Below are 19,349 nucleotides of genomic sequence, written 5' to 3'. Positions count from 1 at the left end.
GAATACCGCCCCTGATTTATTCCGTTGTTTCCCTTCAGGCGCGGTCCGAGGAAGGGAGCATTATCTCTTGTCGCTTACCGGGACCAGCGGGCGCGATAAGATAAGCAAAGGATAACTAGTGCTGTCGGGCACGACGCCAGCAGGCACGACGCCAGAAAGCAGCAGCAGCAGCAGCCCCCTCCGAAAGTGGCTAGAAGCAAACAAGCTTCGCTTTAAAAATTAAAATATTTGCTTCAACACCATTAAACATTGTGTGGTGAGGTCTTATTTGCCCATGTTTTTACCGCGATATATCATGACAAACCAGCAGCTTCAAGCTCATTTCGACAAAATGACTCTTCATTGCTCCATCTTCTTTTTCTGCTAGAGAGGTCAGCAATTCACCATACTCTCATTTCTACTTGATCTTCATCCTTACTATCCCCTTTCGACCTTTTTTTTTTCCCTTCTCACACAAAGGGTACCTGGCCACAGCTTATAGCGTTGGGATGACCTTTTTTTTTTTTTTCAGTTCAATAAAATTACTCACATCCTTGGAACCTTAACCTCTAGAATTATTCCAGCTACTAAGAGCGAAAACTGATTGCTGGTGCACATTGACGGCTTAGTTGGCAAAAAGGACCAAAATGAGGGCAGTTAGACGAGATTCCCAATTTACTTTTACGGTGCCAAGAAAGAACAGAGAAATATAAGGTTTGATGAAATCTGGTCTGGTCGGGTGAAAGGTTCATAGTTCAAACCTTTTTTAAACCTTTTTTAATAACCTTTGGTCGGTGACCACCAGTTTTCTAACCATGAAAGAACAGAGAAAGACAAAGCACACAGATGCGCAAGCGAAGTAAACGAATGCGATCGTACTACAAAGTTTATTTCCTGTACAAAAGGGAACAAAAAACCAGACATTTACAGACATGCGCTCTGTGCGAAGCACCCTGAACATTTTACGCAGCTGCAACACCCATCACCACCCACATGCACACAGTTCAGCTATCACTTGGATATAAAAACAGTGTTTGCGCATCTCTCTCCCACTAATACAAATTACTCTGCTGCCTCAAGTGCATCCAGTGTAACCATTTAACGGTCGGGGTTATAATGAACCTTGCTGAGATAAAGCTGAAACAAGGGCTACAACAATGTACTCGCACACGGTCATTCTGTCCCATTGATTCAGGAAGACACTCCTCGTTACGTCATGTCGTTACATCACATCAGACAACTTGAAATTTTCAACTTTTTTGTATAACTACAATCAGATTCCTCCTATTTAAACAGCAGTGTCTAAACTCACCGAGATATTTTCGCTTCTAAAACAGCTCTCGCTACAGTCGCAAGAGTTCAAAACAAAACACCATACTTGCAAAGGCCAGTCCTAAAATCTCGAACTGGTAAGGAAGGCATTAAAACAAACGAAATAGCGACTTTTAGTCCACAGCATGATGTTGCAGACATTCAACTTCAATACATCACTCTAAAGAACTTGCTCTGTACTCTTGGCTAACTCGGCGAAAAAGACCACCCTGACTCATCACAAACAACTCTTTTTAGCAATGCAGTAAGAGCCACAAGTGCCTCAGTGATGCAAGGCTCTCCCGGCCAATGCCAAGCTGCACAAAAGTGATATTGTAGCAAAGTCCAGAATCGTCCCGCACCTGCTCTACACATTGCATCAGAGAAATAGTTCGTTTAAGTGTATTTTTTTCCCACAATTTGTCTTGAATTACTTTTGAACAGCACATTCGAAGCTGCAGTTCTTGATTACCAGTTGAAACGGCAAACGCGCCTTCAATGAAAACCGCAAACATATTTCGTGAGCACTTGCCCATTCATTCAGCTTCAGCACAAGCCGTAAAAAAGAAAGGGTTGCACACATCGTCTCCCGTGCACAGCCGCTGATACATGCTGAATAAATTGATTTGATTGATAGTGGCGTTTGACGTGCCGACGCAACACAGCCGATGAGGCGCGCCGTAGTGGAGGGCTCCGGATTAATTTTGACCACCTGGGGATCTTTAGCGTGCACCGAAATCTCGTACACCCGGGCGTTTTTGCTTTTCGCCTCCATCACAAAAGCGGCCACTGCGGCAGGGAATCGAACCTGCATCCTTGGTCTCAGCAGCACAACGATGCTGAATAAATCTACTTTTCGTTTTGCAGCGCCAAATGCCAGCTGTTACCGCAGACTTCAGCACTATTAAATTCAATGCCGACAGCAACCCCCCCATTAACATGCTTTGTCCAACAAAGTGGAATCAGCCACCAACTCAAGCTCATTGCAAACCTTGTAAACAGTCGCCCTTATGCTTCGATACATAACTCCTGCTCCGAGAACAGAAACTCCGAAAAATCCGTCAAACCTCAAGCCCCTAGTCCAATTCTTCATGCATGAAGAACTATGCATGTATCTCGGAGCTCTTCCAACTCTTTCCAGATGTCTGCACAAAATGTCTATGGCTGCAAATTAATTCAGACCACTTAGAGATCCTTAACGAAAGCCAAAATCGCGACACACTGGTGTCTGCACATTCTATTTTGTGGCTCGGATTAGCATGAAGCTTTAGACACCCCCAAAAATCACATTCAGTACTATCGAATGTGCTGCTGGGTCTGTGTGGCACTGTTTGCATGCACCAAAACGACCCCGATCAAGTAAACAATAAACACAACTTTTTTCTCTCACAAATGCTTTCTTCGTGTCAGAGCTATTGGTGCAGCTCAACTCGCGGTATGTAAGTGCTGTCAAGACAAACACAAAATCATGTTGGCACAAAAACAATCCGAAGGTCAGAAAAACGTGCAAACTTCTGTAGGGTGTCCTCTATTGATCGGTTGTTGGGTTTAACATGTCAACGCTACACAAGCGATGAGGCGCACCATTATGTGGAGGGCTCCGGATTAATTTTGACCACCTGGGGATCTTTAACGTGCGCCAAAATCTCGCACACACGGGCGTTTCCGCTTTTCGCCTCCATCAGAAAAGTGGCCGCTGCAGCTGGGAATCGAACCCGCGTCCTTAGCGTTTCTGCGTTTTTTACTTTTAGTTTCACAACCCCCACTTCAAAAAAGCAATGTCAGGTTGATTTTCTTGTCCGATGACTATTTCTAATCCATGTAGACCGGTCACCTACTATTACCATTACGCCCATACCAGAACAAAGATGACCCCCAAAATTTTGCACACACATTTTGTAGTTTATGTATTTTTTACCCCATTACTTAAATGCGGCAGGAAAAATATTAGGTACAATTGAAATCTGTAACAATTCAACAGACAACCAAACGTGCAAACATTCGATATGCTTACATTGCAAAACACTAAGCTACACAAGTCCGTCGAAAGTAAAAAGAGCAGTATGTAGTAAGAAAACAAAACAGAAAGGGAGAAGGTGAGAAAGGCAACAAGCATAACAGAAGGGCTGCATGACAATGTTTTAAAAAATGAAGAGCAGGTAAACACAACGCTTCGGACATTTGAGCAGCAATGTTTGATCTACCAGAATAATCCGAGGTTCCTCAAGAAAGTACAAACAAATCACTTTGCTTTCAAACAAGTCAATGCGGACCAATTAACGAAACGTGCAAATCCGCCACTGACTGCATTTTCCTGTGCATTTCCCTCCACAAAAAAAAAAAGGAAGGAATGCCTTGGAGCAATCGATATAAAGCACCGTTTAGCCACCCAGCAAAGCTGGCTTATAATGGGAATGGCTTTGCGCGTTGAAGTGTTGGAAGAAAAAAATTGCTGGGCAGGGGTACTTGACTAAAAGTACAATCTTTGTCTTTATTATACACCTGTCACACGGGCACTTTCAATCGCGATTGAGTCGATCCGGACCGAGTTCAATCCGGATCAGGCACTGCTACACGGCAGTTTCAATCGCGATCGATCCTGATACCGCTGAAACTCCATCCTGGTTTCTAAAGCACGATTGAGGTTTCCAAGCACGATCGGATGAAAGCGGCGATACTCTCGTCCCCGCTGAGCAATGGCACAGAAGCTGACAACTTCAACTAACGCTAGAAATTGTATCAAATAACTTGCCCCAAATAAGTGTGCAGTAACATTTATATAGTTACAAATACCTACGACTGCGCAAAGGTACCAGACGCCGGCCACGAAGTACATTTTTGGCGCCACCTGGCGTACGCGAGTGCAACCGGTGCAACTTCTCAATCGGGATTGAAACGTGCCGTGCAGCAGCGGCGGTGCGTCAAGCGCACTCAAAAAGCCAGTCTCGCTTCACTTCAATCCGGATTGAAAGTGCCCGTGTGACAGGGGTGTTACATAATCACCAACTTTTCGCACTCCACCGACCCCTACCAACACTATTCGCAACAAAATGTCATGGGGATGCTTAGCACTTTCAAAGAACGTGAAGGCAAAAAACCTAGTTGGCCCTTCTGTCGATCTGCCATTGAACATTCCGCCAAGCTTTTCCAGCCGCGTTCATCAGTATTTGACCAGCCCCCAGGACAGCCCCCCTCCGAAGCCAATTCTGCTCGCTAGCCACGGCCGGGAGCTTGTTGTTTGCCGCCATCGGTACCTGCATTTCTCAAGGCTCGCACGTGCAGTGTTGCACGTGCAGCAAGTGTCTTTCTCAGAACCCTCCCCCAGCACTGCTTTCTCCCTTTCCTGGTGTGCGCTACGATTTTCTGCGCAATTTTGTGTACCTGATGCATTCCACAAAACCGAAAGTTCTATGGCTTTCACCTCAAAAATTAGCTCACAGCAAAGCACCAAAGTGTCTTTATGCGGCAGGCTTTCCTCCTTGACTTGTTTCAAGAACTAGAAAGAACATTACTATAAAGTTCCGAAAGAACGCCCACCCAAAGTGCCGAGATATCTAGTGAAAAATACAAGATAGGCGATCTTTCGGGTCCGGTGCTAAAAACTGCAAAAACATGTCCGCACGGCTAACCAAAACTGCAAAGCTATAAATTAAAAAAAAAAAAAAGAGATCGGCGAACTTTCGGGTCAAGTGCAGAAAGGACAAATAGTTACCGCATCAACACATGAATAGATGATTCGCGTTTATTGTGTTCACTCATCGGCGCTAAAGCCATCGAGTTTAGGGGGTGAGTGATCTTTGGGGTCTTTTAGTAAATTGAATATTTCATCCCTAAAAGGGGTTGGCGATGTTTCGAGGGTTGGCGTTCTCTCGGAACATTACGGTAGGCACCCCATCACGGATTTTCAAACACATCAGTCTCGCACAGTTGCCCACAGCGTACATTTCTTTGCAATGTTTAAAACTGAGGAAGTTTGTTTTAAATTACACCCTGAAACTTAACGTGTCAGACAGCCTATTTTTGGCACAAATGTCCATTATAGTGTCAAGCAAAAATACATGCCTTTTCCCCCCATGAGGTTTTTTTCCTAAAGCACTGCTTCGTACAACCATGTGAAGACTGAGAACTCCACTAACCTTCAGTCCGTCGTCATCCTTTCAACTCCAAGCAGAGTGTCGTAAAAAATAAATTTCATACCAGCACGTTTCGCATGCTGCAAATGCGTGCAAGCGAGGACACTTAGCAAGATTTCACTCAAAAATAAGTTAGCTGCAAACAAATAAAAGTCACTCCAAATATCAGAAAACGCAAAAGCAGGCCTCACAGCTAAGCATTATTTTGAATGAAACAAGCTAGCGACAGTGCGAGCGTAGCATTTAAAACAGATGACTCCACTTGGCGCTCAGGGCATGACCTTCACACAACTCTGCCCGATTAATAAATAAAGCACTGAAAAGAATCCACGTGTACAAGTCTCTTTTAACCCTTTCAGACGCCGCTCGCTATTTCCCCCAACAAAATTGTTTTTGCCGTTTCCATGCTCTGTATTTCACCAAATAAGATGGATTGGCAGGTTACTGACCCCAACACAATCTCAGTTTTTTTACAGTCATATACAGATCTGTGTACATAGCATCACAGAGGTCAGGAGCGTCAACTTGTGCTGAATATTTCCACATACGCAGACATTTGCGTGATATGCACTGCATTTATATTTTTTAGCGTTGCAAGTCTTGAGAAAACAAGTCTTGAGAAAAGAAAGAGTTGAAAAAGCTCACCCACTAAAGCCGTCGCGTGCGTCGCCATTTTGTTTGTTTACACGGTTGTAGTAATCTTATCAGCCACCAAATAGCTCTAAAATCTTCATTGTTAGATGAAGGATACAAAATTATGATAAACTAGCGGAAACTTTCAGTTTTTGGCATTTTTTGTAAAAACTGCAGGATTGAATAGTACACAGTTGTGTACATTACGTCTGAAAGGGTTAATTCTTGTTTATTCCCCTTCACAGTTACAAGCAGAGTTAGACCTTATATCACAGTTTCACTAAATCAAGCAATACCTAAAGTTTGAACGATGTTAAACATCGCTAACGAAACTTGAAGCTAGCATTTCCGTCAGCTTAAGCCTAATTTCCCCGATGTCTGCACAGACATCAGCAGTCTTTCAATCAGACAGAGACTGAGCGTCACCATTCGAGGTCTTATCATGGTCTTATCATTACATCACAGAACAGGGCTTTGCTCAGCACACCATACACACAAAAAAATGCAGTTCCTTCACGTCTCGCCGCCGTTTAGCTCGCAAGAAATCCGTTTCACGAAAGAGAGGAGTTAGCGCGGCAGCGAGACCAAAAGTAATGAGTACAAGCATCTTCTGAGGGTGGGGGAGTGAAACAAATGGCGGAGATCATCATCACTCGAGGCGGAGGGCGGCAGAGGCGTAGCTGACGGAAGAGTCACTCATGCTCATGCACTGACTGGACTGGGCATACTTCAGGAACTTAAGCGCCATCCTGTGGCCATTGCCAGAATTCTGGAGAGTGTCCGCAGCCTGCAAGGAGAGCCAGGGAGCGGGCACCATTATCATCACTATCAACTCTAAGCACCTCTCTAAAAAGTGAGAACACATGAAACATTGCTCTCAAAACTGCTAGCCTTTGGAGCAAACTCATACCACCACATTTGAAATCTGCACGTGGAAATACCGTATTTACTCGCATAATGATCGCACCCCTGAAGTCCGTCTTCAAAATAGGACTTTTTTTATTTCCCGCGCAATGATCGCACCCTGATCTTGCCGCAGCCATATGTCGTATGTGTGCCAAGTCTAGATGACGATGGTCGTGCTTACCTTAGGTTCCTCCTCTTTCAAAGCAGACGTGGCTACGTTATTGCCGCGGACTTGATGATATTAGCGATATCGGCAAGCATGAGTTCATTATTGGTGCGGAAGAAACTCTCACTAAATGCCCATAATGTACTCACAAGAGAAATAAAAAAACGCGCTCGGCTTGCTGCGTCGGCGGCTGTATCTTGATGTCTTACACTGTGACAGCAGCAGCCACTTACTGGTCGACCTGTTCTCACCTCGCAGCAAACTCGTTCCGGCGCGTTCCGTAATTCATGAGAACACTGCATTTCGCGTCACTCGGTGGTCGGTGGCGTTTTTAGTATGTTTTTGTTTACGTTTATTATATTCGGGAGACTTATCGTAAAAATTCTGACCTGCAACTTGCGTTTTCTGCGCTCAAACTTTTTTCGCGAAAAATTTATACCTGGCGTAATGAATGCACCCTTAAATTTGCACCATATTTTTGGAAAAAAAAAAAGTGCGATCGTTACGCGAGTAAATACAGTGGGTTAAAACAGCTTAAGTTTTATTCGCCGCTGTGCAAAAATGATAAAAATATTTTTAAAGGAATACCGACACAAAATTTCAAAGCTCAGATAACTATGTAAAAAGCTCCCTTTGTATATGGAGATACCCCCTCAAAAGTTAAAATCTTAACCCTTCAGTAGAACATATTTTAAATCAATCTGAATCCTTGCACGCACGAGATAACTCGTCCGCGCTATCGAGCAAGCTCATCACGTCATCTGAGCTTCGACCTAAACGGCCGACGTCAGAACTCCCGTGACGTATTGAGGCGGCCGCGGTGCTGCTGCCGCGCGCTTTTCCACCTTGTGCATCACGTCACAGTTTTTGGCGCTGACGTCACATAAAACTACGGCCAGTCAGGCCAGTCTGGTGAGCACGCGCACCCAGACTGGCATCGGTTGTAGTGCGATGAGAACAGTGACATCAAATGCGCCGTCCTGTCATAGCGACTGCCTCGGTGTTCGCTTCACCGAAACCGAAACTGAGACGAATAAATGGAGCTGTAAGTAATTATTTATGCTGCGTTTGACAATCTAATGTGCCATTCTATGATTACTGGCCTCAAAAGCAGCTATAGCCATTAAAAAAACGTAACACAAAAATTTCGTGTCAGTACTCCTTTAAGGGGGGACACTGCTCTTAAAACTATTTCTTTTAATTTTTAAGTAAACTCTGTGACACTTGTCAGACTTGCTGATTTTGCCACACTGATTTCAAATATGGCATTATTTTTAAGTTGGTAAATTAGTTCCCGAGATAATTATAGGTAATTAACTATTTTGGGAGGAACAATAGACAAAACTGTGTTGGTCATAAAACTATAATCTTTACACTTTCCAACACTATGAACCCTGGTGAGTGCAATAAGAGAATGAGTTTTTTTATGCATCGCTTGGAACTAATTTAACAGCTCATTAAACTTCAGTGTTTGAAATGGGCACTCAAAATGGTTCCTTGCCACTGGTGCAACCAAGGTTTAATGAGCTGTAAAATTAGTTCCAAGCGATGCATCAAAAAACTGATTGTCTTATTGCACTCACCAGGGCTCATAGTGTTGGAGGAGGAGGAGGAGAAGGAGGAGGAGGAGGAGGAGGAGGAGGAGGAGGAGGAGGAGGAGGAGGAAGCCTTTATTGTGGCAGGAAGACTATACGTCAAGTGGGGGAAGGGGAAGTAGCTGGTGGGGGGTTTGTAACTTGGGACATCTTAAATGCGTACAGTTCGACCCAAAACAGGTGGGCTCCTTAAGAATGCTGAAGAGGCCGCGTGGGGTGAGGTAAGTGAAAAGATTATAGTTTTATGACCAACACAGTTTTGTCTATTGTTCCTCCAAAATGGTTAATTACCTATAATTATCTTGGGAACTAATTGACCAACTGAAAAAATAAAGCCGTATTTGAAATCACTGGGGCAAAAGCAGCAAGACGGACAAGTTTCGCAGCGCTTACTTAAAAATTAAAAAGTTTTTTTAAGAGCAGTGTCCTCCCTTAAGTGGGTGGGGTGCACCCCTCTACTGTAAAATGAAAGCTTCCCCGAATGGCTTCTGACCACGCTGTCAGCAAACTCAACCTTTTACACCCTAATTTTCATATCTCACCTTTTCCCGTAGTACTATGGGGGACCACACTTTAAAACGTGTTCCACGCATCTGTTTTTCTTTCACCTGTCGGTGATACGTATTATCGGCGCCCCACATCACACACCCCGCCAAACTCAACTTCTGGCTCTTACTCCGAGATGCAACGTCTTTCAGCCAAGCTGATTCCCGAATCTACAGTGCTTGCTTTCGAGGTGTTATTTACCTTTCAGTGGTGCTTCAAGCTAATCAAGATTTTCTCTTTTGAAATACCTTACACACCGCCCCACTTTTCTCTCAAAGTGGACACTGAACGTGCCCAACGATTTTGAATCGTAAGCGACAAAATCAAGCTCCTCTTTTCATTATAAAGAAGTGTTTCCGTGTGTAAAAAAAAAACAAGACACTTATCATTCTTTTGACATTTCTCTCAGCTACTTCCCATACCAGTCTATTCTCGCAATTTTGTACTGGTGTTTTTTTTTTACAAGCTGCAACTGCCACCTTAGGAGGCTATTGAATCAGCCTTTTGTTTTTATTCTGTTTGAAATAACTGGTCTCTGGTAACTAGCCCGACCGGCAGCAAACCATGATATGCCAAAGGAAATCCACAAATAACCGCAAATTTTCAAACTTCCCGCCTCCCGACAAAACGACACCAGAAATGACATAATTTTCAGAATGTGGCAAAGCGACAATTTTTGCGCTCAGCGTACTTTAGCACCCGAGTGATGATATCCAATGCAGACTCAACAACCCTAGTACTGATTTGTAAACTCAGAACTTTTCTTTGTAACAAGCAGGCCATACATAAATCGATATTGGTGACATCACAACTGCTTAGCCCGAGAGCCGATGGGCAGTACTACTGGTCTTTTGATTTCCGTGTTATCTGGCGTAAGTATCAAATTTTTCCAATAAAATTAGCGACACCAGAGTCAGCATGCGAAATAGTGCGGATTGCAATACAATGTCAAAAATTTTTACATGAGTTGATTGCCACTGCTTAAAACCAATTCACTAGGGCTTTTTTAAAGTATTGCACCGCATTTCGAAAACATACGATATTTGCTCCCGATTCATTTTCACTGTCATGGCTGGAAGATATACTATAGTGCTAATTTAAGGGGGGACACTGGTCTTGAGAACAGTTTTGTTATGTTTTAACCTGTGTGCTTGAGATTTACACATGAAGTGTATTTTAACATTCCAAGCTCAAATGTGCAGACAGTTTTCGTTTATGTGGGGCAAGTTCAGAATTGTGCAACATGTTATGCCATTCCGTATCCGGCAATTTTTTCATTATCTACCCATGAAATACTCGAATACTTTTTATCCCTCTGTGCTCTAAAATGACCAGGGAGTGCAACTATATCACAGCAGTAATTTTAGCATTGTTTTTGCAATGTAAACTTATTAAATATCAGGTCATCAATTGCCAATGTTTTCATAAAACAAACTGCGTAAAAAATTGTGCTAGCAAAAAGAAATTGTATACTTTCGGGGGTTCATTGCACTGTTCCGTTCATAAGCTTTCGAATGCAGCAAAAATGATAAAAATCTGACCAGCACATCCAAAGATGCGGTACCCCGACAGTTGACCTCGCAGGAAAAAAGTTGGTGCTGAGAAAACAAGGCACGGAGTTCGGAAACATAGCTGAAAATGGTCATTTGGGCGACCTCAAAGGGCAATAGTTTTGTAAATACTTCTTGGTACAGCTATAATATTTTGCACATACATTCTTTGGGACCTGTAGACTGCAAATAAAATTAATACAGAAAATTGCTTTTTTGGCAAATTTTCAGTCAAGACCAGTGCCCCCCTTAAGCCTCTCACTTCCTCGACAAGCAACTCGACCCTCGTTTTCAAGGGGTAAAGGTCTAGACGGAAAAAGTGCGCTCACGTTTAGCAGGACTCCGATGGGGTGGCGTCCGCAGATGGTGTTGCCGTACTTTTTGAGGTACCCCGTGAAGGCGGTCGGAGACAGCTCCTCAATTATACTCATCCCCTGCAAAAGAGAAAGGGTTGTCCAAGAAGCCACTCACTCTCCAGCAAACTACGGTTAGGTGTATAAATCAGTGTAAGCACGAACACAGACAAAATAAAAGACTGAAGAACACAAAAACCTGTCCACCAATGTACACTGCTAGGCCACAGTGATCCTTCTTTTTCAGCCGAAAAACATGTCCAACATTTATACAATGAACCCATAAGACATGTTCATTTCGGTCAAGATTCAACCCTACTTGATCTTGATTTGCTTTGGGGAGTCAACATTTAACCGACACGGCTGATGCGTGTGTAACCAGTACCAATCACTCATTTTGTTACGGCACAGAGCCACCTCCGGCGATAGCACTCCACAGTTCTCTCGTTCATTTAGGCGCACTTATTTTTTTCTACAGGTGAGAAAATGACGATTACTACACTCCCTAATGCCAAATTTGTGCACAGCGCAAACTGCAGTCTTCTCGATAACAGCACATAGCTGCTGCATCTCAGGAAGCGACCGTGTGATCAGTGAACACACGGCAGTGCGCACTACTCTGTTGTTATTTCGCAGCGCGTCGCTGCCGCCGAGCATGTTGTTGTACACGTGTTTGAACCTCCCGCACAAACGTCACATTGATCGGATGAGCCGAGAGTTGCTTTATTGAAAGAGAAAGGAGCAAGTAAGAGGACGGCAAAGGACCTATATATGTCCATGCATCACGCGGTGTGTGCAGGTTTTTTGCAGCGCTGCCTCGGCATACCGCCTTCCCCCTCACACTTTTGCGGTGGTGTGCACAGCTAGGGTTTTGAATTTGGTAGTGGAAGTGCTGAGGGGCAGTGGTAGCACTGCTTTATAGGCTTTTCTGAGTATGAGGTTGACTCTGCTTAGTTAGGTGGGTGTAGATATGGAAGGGAGTAGGTCAGCCTGCTTAGGACAAAGGCTCGAAGGAACCGGAGGCATTCAGCTTCCCTGAGGCCTCTGTGTCTATTGGTAACTCGTCGAAGTAAACCTATTGCTTGTGTGGCGTGTTGTTCGAGTTGGCGTATGAAGTGAGTATTGGATCTGTTACGTTGGATGGTTAAGGGGGGACACTGCTCTTAAAACAGCTTCCTTTGATTGGGAAGTAAACTCTGTGAAACTTGTCAGACTTGCTGCTTTTTCTCCGCTAATTTCACATATGTCATTATTTTTAGAGCAAGACAATTAGTTACCAATATAATTCGAGATAATTAGTCATTTTTGGAGGAACAACACACAAAACAGTGTTGGTCGTAAAACTGTAACCTTTATATTTTCCAATACTATAAGACAAACAGTTTCTTGATGCACCACTTGGAAGGAATTTTACAGCTCATTAAACTTTGGTAACACCATTTCCAATGCCCATTTCAAACACCGAAGTTTAATGAGCTGTAAAATTAGTTCTAGGCGATGCATTGAAAAACCAATTCTCTTACTGCACTCACCAGGGTTCATAGTGTTGGAAAATGTAAAGATTACAGTTTTATGGCCAACACTGTTTTGTCTATCGTTCCTCCAAAAATTGTTAATTACCTCTAATTGTCTTGGAAACTAATTTACCAACTAAAACAATAATACCATATTTGAAATGAGTGGGAAAAAAGCAGCACGATTGACAAGTTTCACAGAGTTTACTTAAAAATTAAAAGAAATTGTTTTTACCGTCATGTCCCCCCTTAATCCCAAGATTTTGATTGTGGGGTCTCCTCGCATGTGTATGTGGATATTCGGGGGAGTGGGGGGGGGTGTTTTGTGTTTTTGGTGGGTGTATGAGCAGCTGGGATTCGGCTGGCAAACAGGTGAGGCCCGCCCAAACAGCCTCTTCTATCGCTGTTTCTACTCCCCTTTGTAGAGTGCTCTCAATTTTAGCTTCGCTGCGTTTGTTGATCCAAAGTGCAATGTCGTCGGCGCACAAACCAAAATTAACATTAGGGACTTGCAATCCCCACAAACACTGCTTTTGAACTCATTGAGTATTGGCATGACTGTACCGCTCACTACCCCAAGCTGGCAAACACTGCACTGACATTGCTGTGTCCAGCTGACGGAAACTGTGATGTCGAGAAAACTTTCTCCCGGCTGAGGTACATTCAATGATCGGACAGCAGGTCCTGAATGGAGACCGACAATTTGCGATTGCTGATGGTAATCTATGTAAACAAGGACGTGTAAAAAATCGATGTCCAGCTTTTTGTCAATAAAATGTTTCATTTCTTAGAAGTTATCAATGCTCTTTACTGTCATCATTAGGGATTCATTTCCGAACAAATGCCAAATTTCGGAGAGTATTTGCTAGACAACCCTGATGTCCCGCCGACCACCAGCTTGAAACAAACACCAGTTTCACGTGTTAGATTTGAGAAGCTCGTAAAACAGAGTGTATTACATGGTACATCTGTAGATCTGGCAAAAAAAAAAAAAAAAAAAAACCCGAATTCTGGAATGGTTTTACAAAAAAACCTAATTCCTCCCCAATTAGCTGTTCGAAAAATAGCACCCGATTCTCAACCACCCCCCTTCTTCCCCGATTAAAAAAAAAAAAACATAAACCCAGAGAACGAACAACCCTATTTATATAGGTCTGAATTCTGGCGAAAATTCCCTTCACGCAGTACCTCGCTGCGAGAGCAACTCTTCTCCGCTCCTTCCGATGCGCCGTAACCACTAACCAGTGTCGGTAGATGCAGCGCGCATCTTTGTAAACAATTAGCTAAAAAAAGTACACCCTGTAATCGAAATAAAATATTTTTACGAATAATTTGGTGCGCAAAATACGTGCACGCGTCGGCCACTCACCTGTTTGTCTAGCTTCTCAATGGACTGGTAGATGTTGCCCCAGGACTTGTCGTAGAACTGATAGTGAAACCTAGCCCCTGCAACAGATCACAGGGGTGACCACTGTGGCATTACCCGTTCAGCTCCAGCATGGAAGCGGGTACTATAAGTATACAGTAGAACGGGGGGGAAAATTCAATGATGGCTGTGAAAGGGTCAAGAAACCGATTTGAGAGCAGTTTTTTTGGAGCAGCAAAATTTCAATTTCAGAGCAGAAAAACGTGCATTTAGAGCAGTTAGCAAAATTTGAAATGCCTACCTGGGAGCCTAAAAAAATCAAATTTTTAGCAACGCGGTGGGAAAAGTTCTTATAAATCAGTATAGAATGTACACAACACTGAAACAGCCATTGGAGAAAGTTTTTCTTTTTTCTAACACAGTATCACAAGGTGCAAACTGCGCTGCCACCGTCTTACAACCTTAAATTTTATTGAGGTCGTATGCAACACAATGTAGGGTTACATTAATAATATCAAACGAAAAAACTTCAATCGTAAAATGTTTTCATTATGAGTTGAAGACTGAAATTATGTTTGTAATCCCAGACTATAAAACATGTACAGTTGAACCCCTTTATAAGAGACACGTACCGGGGAGCAGTTTCTGTCTCTTATATGAGATGTCTCTTATAAGCAGGGAGCCATGTTTTCACTTACTAATCAGACCCTAGTTCAATATGGGCACCGTGTGACTAAAATAAGTTCAAAAGAGCGCTACAGCATGTTGCAAAAGATTCATTCTAATTTATGCTTGGCCCCCAGAATTTGTGAAACAGCTCTGAATCTTTGTTTGCTTCATGACTGTATTTACAGTGTTTTTTACAACCTATTCTACAAGCTTTTTTTCCTTTCCCTGTTTGTGGAAGATGAATCGTAGATGTTGAGTTCACAAGCCTGATGAATAGCCAGAGCGCACAGCTTCTTCCACTGTGTGCTCAGGCTATTCATTACGCTTGCAGGACTCAACATCTGCGATGCTTCTTGATTGGGAGCTACGCGAGTGGGAGAGCCCGCATGTGCGGATGCGCTCCCATGGATGGCAATAAGCTTCAACCACTTCTGTAAGTTGCATTTCCATTGGCAGGGCTTCTCATCGTCATTTCATAGCTGACTGAACCACTGTGTGTTTGCTGAAGTTATAATAAATTGCGACTGCAGGCGTCTGTCGTCCACCTGTGTTTCCACAATGCAAGCAACTGCAATTAGTGACTGGTGGCACTGCATCTGAAGTTTAAATGTCTGTTACAAGCGAGATTATTGATGGAAGTTTAAGGATGACTTGTCCGTTATTACCAACTGTCTTCTACATCCGATGTCTGTTAAAAAAGAGCTCAATTTAATGGGAAAGATAGGGCAGCCAACCATGTGGGTGAATAGCGTCTCTTATACCCATTTGTCTCTTACATCCATGTCTCTTATAACGAGGTTCAACTGTAATCTGAACATGTGACTTTCTAAAAAACCGATCTCCGAGACGTGTTTCGCTATCTGATCCTTGTGTTTTTTGTTTTTTTTTTTGACTGAATGATTGATCAACCAATCAAACCCCTAAAAAGAGCGTCACGTTGGGGCTGCTTGAAAAGTTAAGTTGTCAAGTTGACATTTTTCCCAGTAAACCTTACGGGAGCATCAGTATCCCTGCTTTTCAGGCTGCCTTGGAGCAGTTTGGCGCAATTTTTTTGCAATTTTCATGCTTTTGAAACAGCTTGGGGCAGGAAAATGGAACTGTATAAAAACTGCGCAATGCGTACAGCTGTCTAATCCCTGCTGTGATGATGTATGCTTCATGGTACAGTGCAGACTGCAATGAAGCTGCAATTGGGGGCAAAGTATCGGGGCACCCTGACTTCCAACTCTTAAAATTCTATGAATTATTGGTGCAGGTTATACACTAAAAAATCATCATCATCATCGTCATCCTGTCTATGCCTACGGCAGGGCAAAGGCCTCTCCCACGGATCTCCAATTACCCCAGTCCTGTGCGAACTGCGACCAATTTGTCCCCGCAAACCTCTTGATCTCATCTGCCCATCTAACTTTCTGTCACCCCCTGCCAAGCTTGCCTTCTTTAGGTATCCACTCTGTTACCCTTAATGGCCAACGGTTATCTTGCCTTCGCATTACATGCCCTGCCCTCGTCTCCATTTCTTCCTTCTTAATTTCTACTACTATGTCCTTAACACGCGTTTGTTCCCTGACCCACTCCTCTTGTTTCTTGTCCCTTAGTGTACACCCATCATCTTCCATTCCATTGCTCGCTGAGTCGTCCTCAGTGTAAGTTGAACCCTCTTAGTGAGCCTCCAAGTTTCTGCCCCGTAGGTGAGTACCGGTAAGATGTGGCTGTCATACACTTTCTTATTCAGGGCTGCCATTCATTATCTGAGAATGCCTGCCGAGGGGAGCTTCCACCCATCCTTATCCTTCTAATTATCTCTGCCTCATGGTTGGGATCTGGGGTCACTACACTCAAAACTACAGTACAAATAAGTGCGCATGTGTCACACAGTGAGAGAGAGAGAGAGGTGGCAGAGTGCCGGACTGACCCCAGTGGCAAAAGTCTGAGGACACGACAAAGAGGTTGTCGGCGTCCGCCAGGTACTTGCTCAGCAGTCGCCCGTAGAAGGCCTCATTCTCTGGGCTCAGTGACCCCACGATGATGGGCACTATGGTGAATTCCTGGCTGAGGGGGGCACAGGAGGACGACAGCACTCAGCACCACAGTTCCAAAATTTCCGCCAATAACACCTACACGCTGCGTGCAAGAAACTTGGTGACCTACAAAAACTATCATGCAGAGGAAATTGACTGTACAACATGTACATTGGAGGTAAGGCCCAACAACATGGACGCGTAAAATCGACGTGCTCGCGCAATGGCGTAAACCCCTGTAAGCGCGTAAAGAACCGGTGTAGTCCGGCGCACGCCGAATACATTGCTGATTGATTGATTGATTGATTGATTGATTGATTGATTGATTGATTGATTGATTGATTGATTGATTGATTGATTGATTGTAGGGTTTAACACACTGACACTTCACAGGCGATGAGGCGCGCTATAGTGAAGGGCTGCACATTATTTTGACCACCTGAGGATCTTTAACATGCGCCGAAATCTCGAACACACGGGCGGTTTTGCTTTTCGCCTCCACCAGAAAAGCGGCCGCTGCGGCCGGGAATCAAACCTGCGTCCTTGCTGAGTACATCGCTACACGCTTGTTACGCCCAAGTCAGAGCCAGCCAGACATTGACGCAAACTTTCAGGTACACGGTGTTGATGTCAACCTCTGGCGGTGATGTTATCTGGCGGTCAGGTCACATACCGAGGGAGTTAATTGATAACTAAGCTAACTTAACTATTTATTATATGACAAAACTAAGTAGTTTGTAAAATACGGACAGCAGACAACGGGAGAAAACACGCGAGGCAATGAGCAACTATGAAAGCAAGGGAGTTTACACCAAAGGTGGCGGAGGGTTTTGTGCCCGCCAAGTAAGCATACTAATTCTTAGCATTTTTAGATGTCCCGGGAACTGTTTTTGTTTTAGTTGCTTCTGTATTGAATATACACAATTTCGTTAGAATAGGCATTATCTGTTTTATTTCAGCTAAAGTGTAGTTGAACTGGTCGCCACAACACTGAGTCCAGGGTAGTCTAGCCACACTGCGCGGTGCATTGGTTTACGTGCGCGTTGCGGCGATATGTTGTGGTTACTCGCCCTCTCCAATCTCGTCATTTGGTGTGAAGGCAGCGGCATATGTCATTGTGCGAGTACGTCAATTTTACGCATGCGTGTGGTTGGGCCGGCGCAATGCGACATTTTAAAGCGAAAGCATTTTTAATGGGGCACATGGCGTCCTGTCAAAAACCAAACGCATCTCCCCATAGACCAGGTGCTCGACAGAAAAGCTCTGATAAGATCTCTGGACACACGGTGCGTGCGTGAAAACGGGCTTCCATTCTGCAAAAACACTTGCTTGAAAATCGCGAAAAAGGAACGGTTCTAGATGAGATGATACACGCATATCGATCAGGAAGAAGGAGTACAATAGTATACCTTCATCAGATAAACCACTTATCAGTGCACATTTTGATCGTTCATAGGTGCGTTTGCTTAGTGCACAAAAAATCATCGCACGGGTTCGTTCTTCGTTCGCGATTTGAACCTTTGAAGCTTTCACGATCGATTGGACGCACTTTCAGTGAAGGTTTCGATGCACTTTTGACGCACTTTTGATTTGGCAAAGCTTCTCTTGACTTCCTTTAGGAAGGTATGGTAAAGTTTACTATTACAAAGGTGGCCTATAACCTGATTGATTGATTTGATTGATTGATTGTAGGGTTTTAACGCGCCGACGCAACGCAGGCGATGAGGCGCGCCGTAGTGGAGGGCTCCGGATTAATTTTGACCACCTAGGGATCTTTAACGTGCGCCGAAATCTCGTACACACGGGCGTTTTTGCTTTTCGCCTCCATCAGAAAAGCGGCCGCCGCGGCCGGGAATGGCCTATAACCTAAGTGGAGGAGAAGTGTAATTTTAATTTAAGTTTCGGTTAGACTTCGGCCCAAGCAGAGGCCTTCCCTTGTCTAAGCACGCTGGGATTGTAGAAGAAGTCGAAAAAATTTGGCGACGATTACGATATTTCGTAATGCGAAATTCGGGCACAGCACGAACTGAAGTCTTCTAGGTGACGGCACACAGCAGCTCCATCTCAAAAAGTGATCCCGTCATCAGCGAATGCACAACGGCACGCGCTTTCTGGTGGCGTTACCGCACAGCGCGTCGCCGCCGCCAAGCATGTCTCGCGCAGCCGCGTACAGGCGTTTCCCAGTCAGCACAGCCAAGCGACGCATGGCGCCATCTAGGGGCATGTTTGAAGCTATGTCCACGCGCATGTGGCCCTCAATTTATTCGCTCGCAACCGCTTGTTCTCGTAGTGTAGTAGTTCCGCTCCTGCGGAGCTAACAGAATAACCCGGGTTCAAATCCCGTTTCCACTTTTTTTTTCTTCTTTTTCGGGAGTTTGTCATATTTGAATATTAACATTTGTTATCACTCATATAATCTATTTATGACATCTTGATGCATTATAAATGGGATTTCTGGTATTTTCGCTGCCTTTTGGTCAGTTTCAGCTGCTGCTTCTTGCACGCTTTTGCGGGTTTTCCCCTCTTAGGTCCGCTTCGGCTATTTCTGTAGACTATTTTCCTACGCCGTGGTTTTCAACAATTGCAGGTCCGTTTTGACTGTTATTT

At 44.0% G+C, this 19,349-nt stretch overlaps 1 protein-coding gene across 1 annotated transcript in view; it reads right to left on the bottom strand.

Moving 5' to 3' along the window:
• Positions 1 to 839: 839 nt before the first annotated feature.
• LOC144142834 (protein MEMO1) overlaps positions 840 to 19,349 on the bottom strand; it is a 29,867-nt gene continuing 11,357 nt past the window's right edge. The window contains exons 6-9 of the mRNA XM_077674610.1: positions 16,637 to 16,773; positions 14,056 to 14,132; positions 11,149 to 11,253; positions 840 to 6,843 (exon numbers count right to left, since the gene is read on the bottom strand). Coding sequence (XP_077530736.1) covers positions 6,706 to 6,843; positions 11,149 to 11,253; positions 14,056 to 14,132; positions 16,637 to 16,773 — 457 coding nt within the window. The 3' untranslated portion in view covers positions 840 to 6,705. The remainder of the gene's footprint in view (positions 6,844 to 11,148; positions 11,254 to 14,055; positions 14,133 to 16,636; positions 16,774 to 19,349) is intronic.

The sequence above is a fragment of the Haemaphysalis longicornis genome, unplaced genomic scaffold, assembly GCF_048455015.1.
Source record: "Haemaphysalis longicornis isolate Haplotype H1 unplaced genomic scaffold, Haemaphysalis longicornis Haplotype H1 scaffold_6, whole genome shotgun sequence".
NCBI lineage: Eukaryota > Metazoa > Arthropoda > Arachnida > Ixodida > Ixodidae > Haemaphysalis > Haemaphysalis longicornis.
The sequence above is the reverse complement of the archived record's forward strand: the minus strand, read 5'-3'. Positions and strand labels throughout refer to the sequence as shown.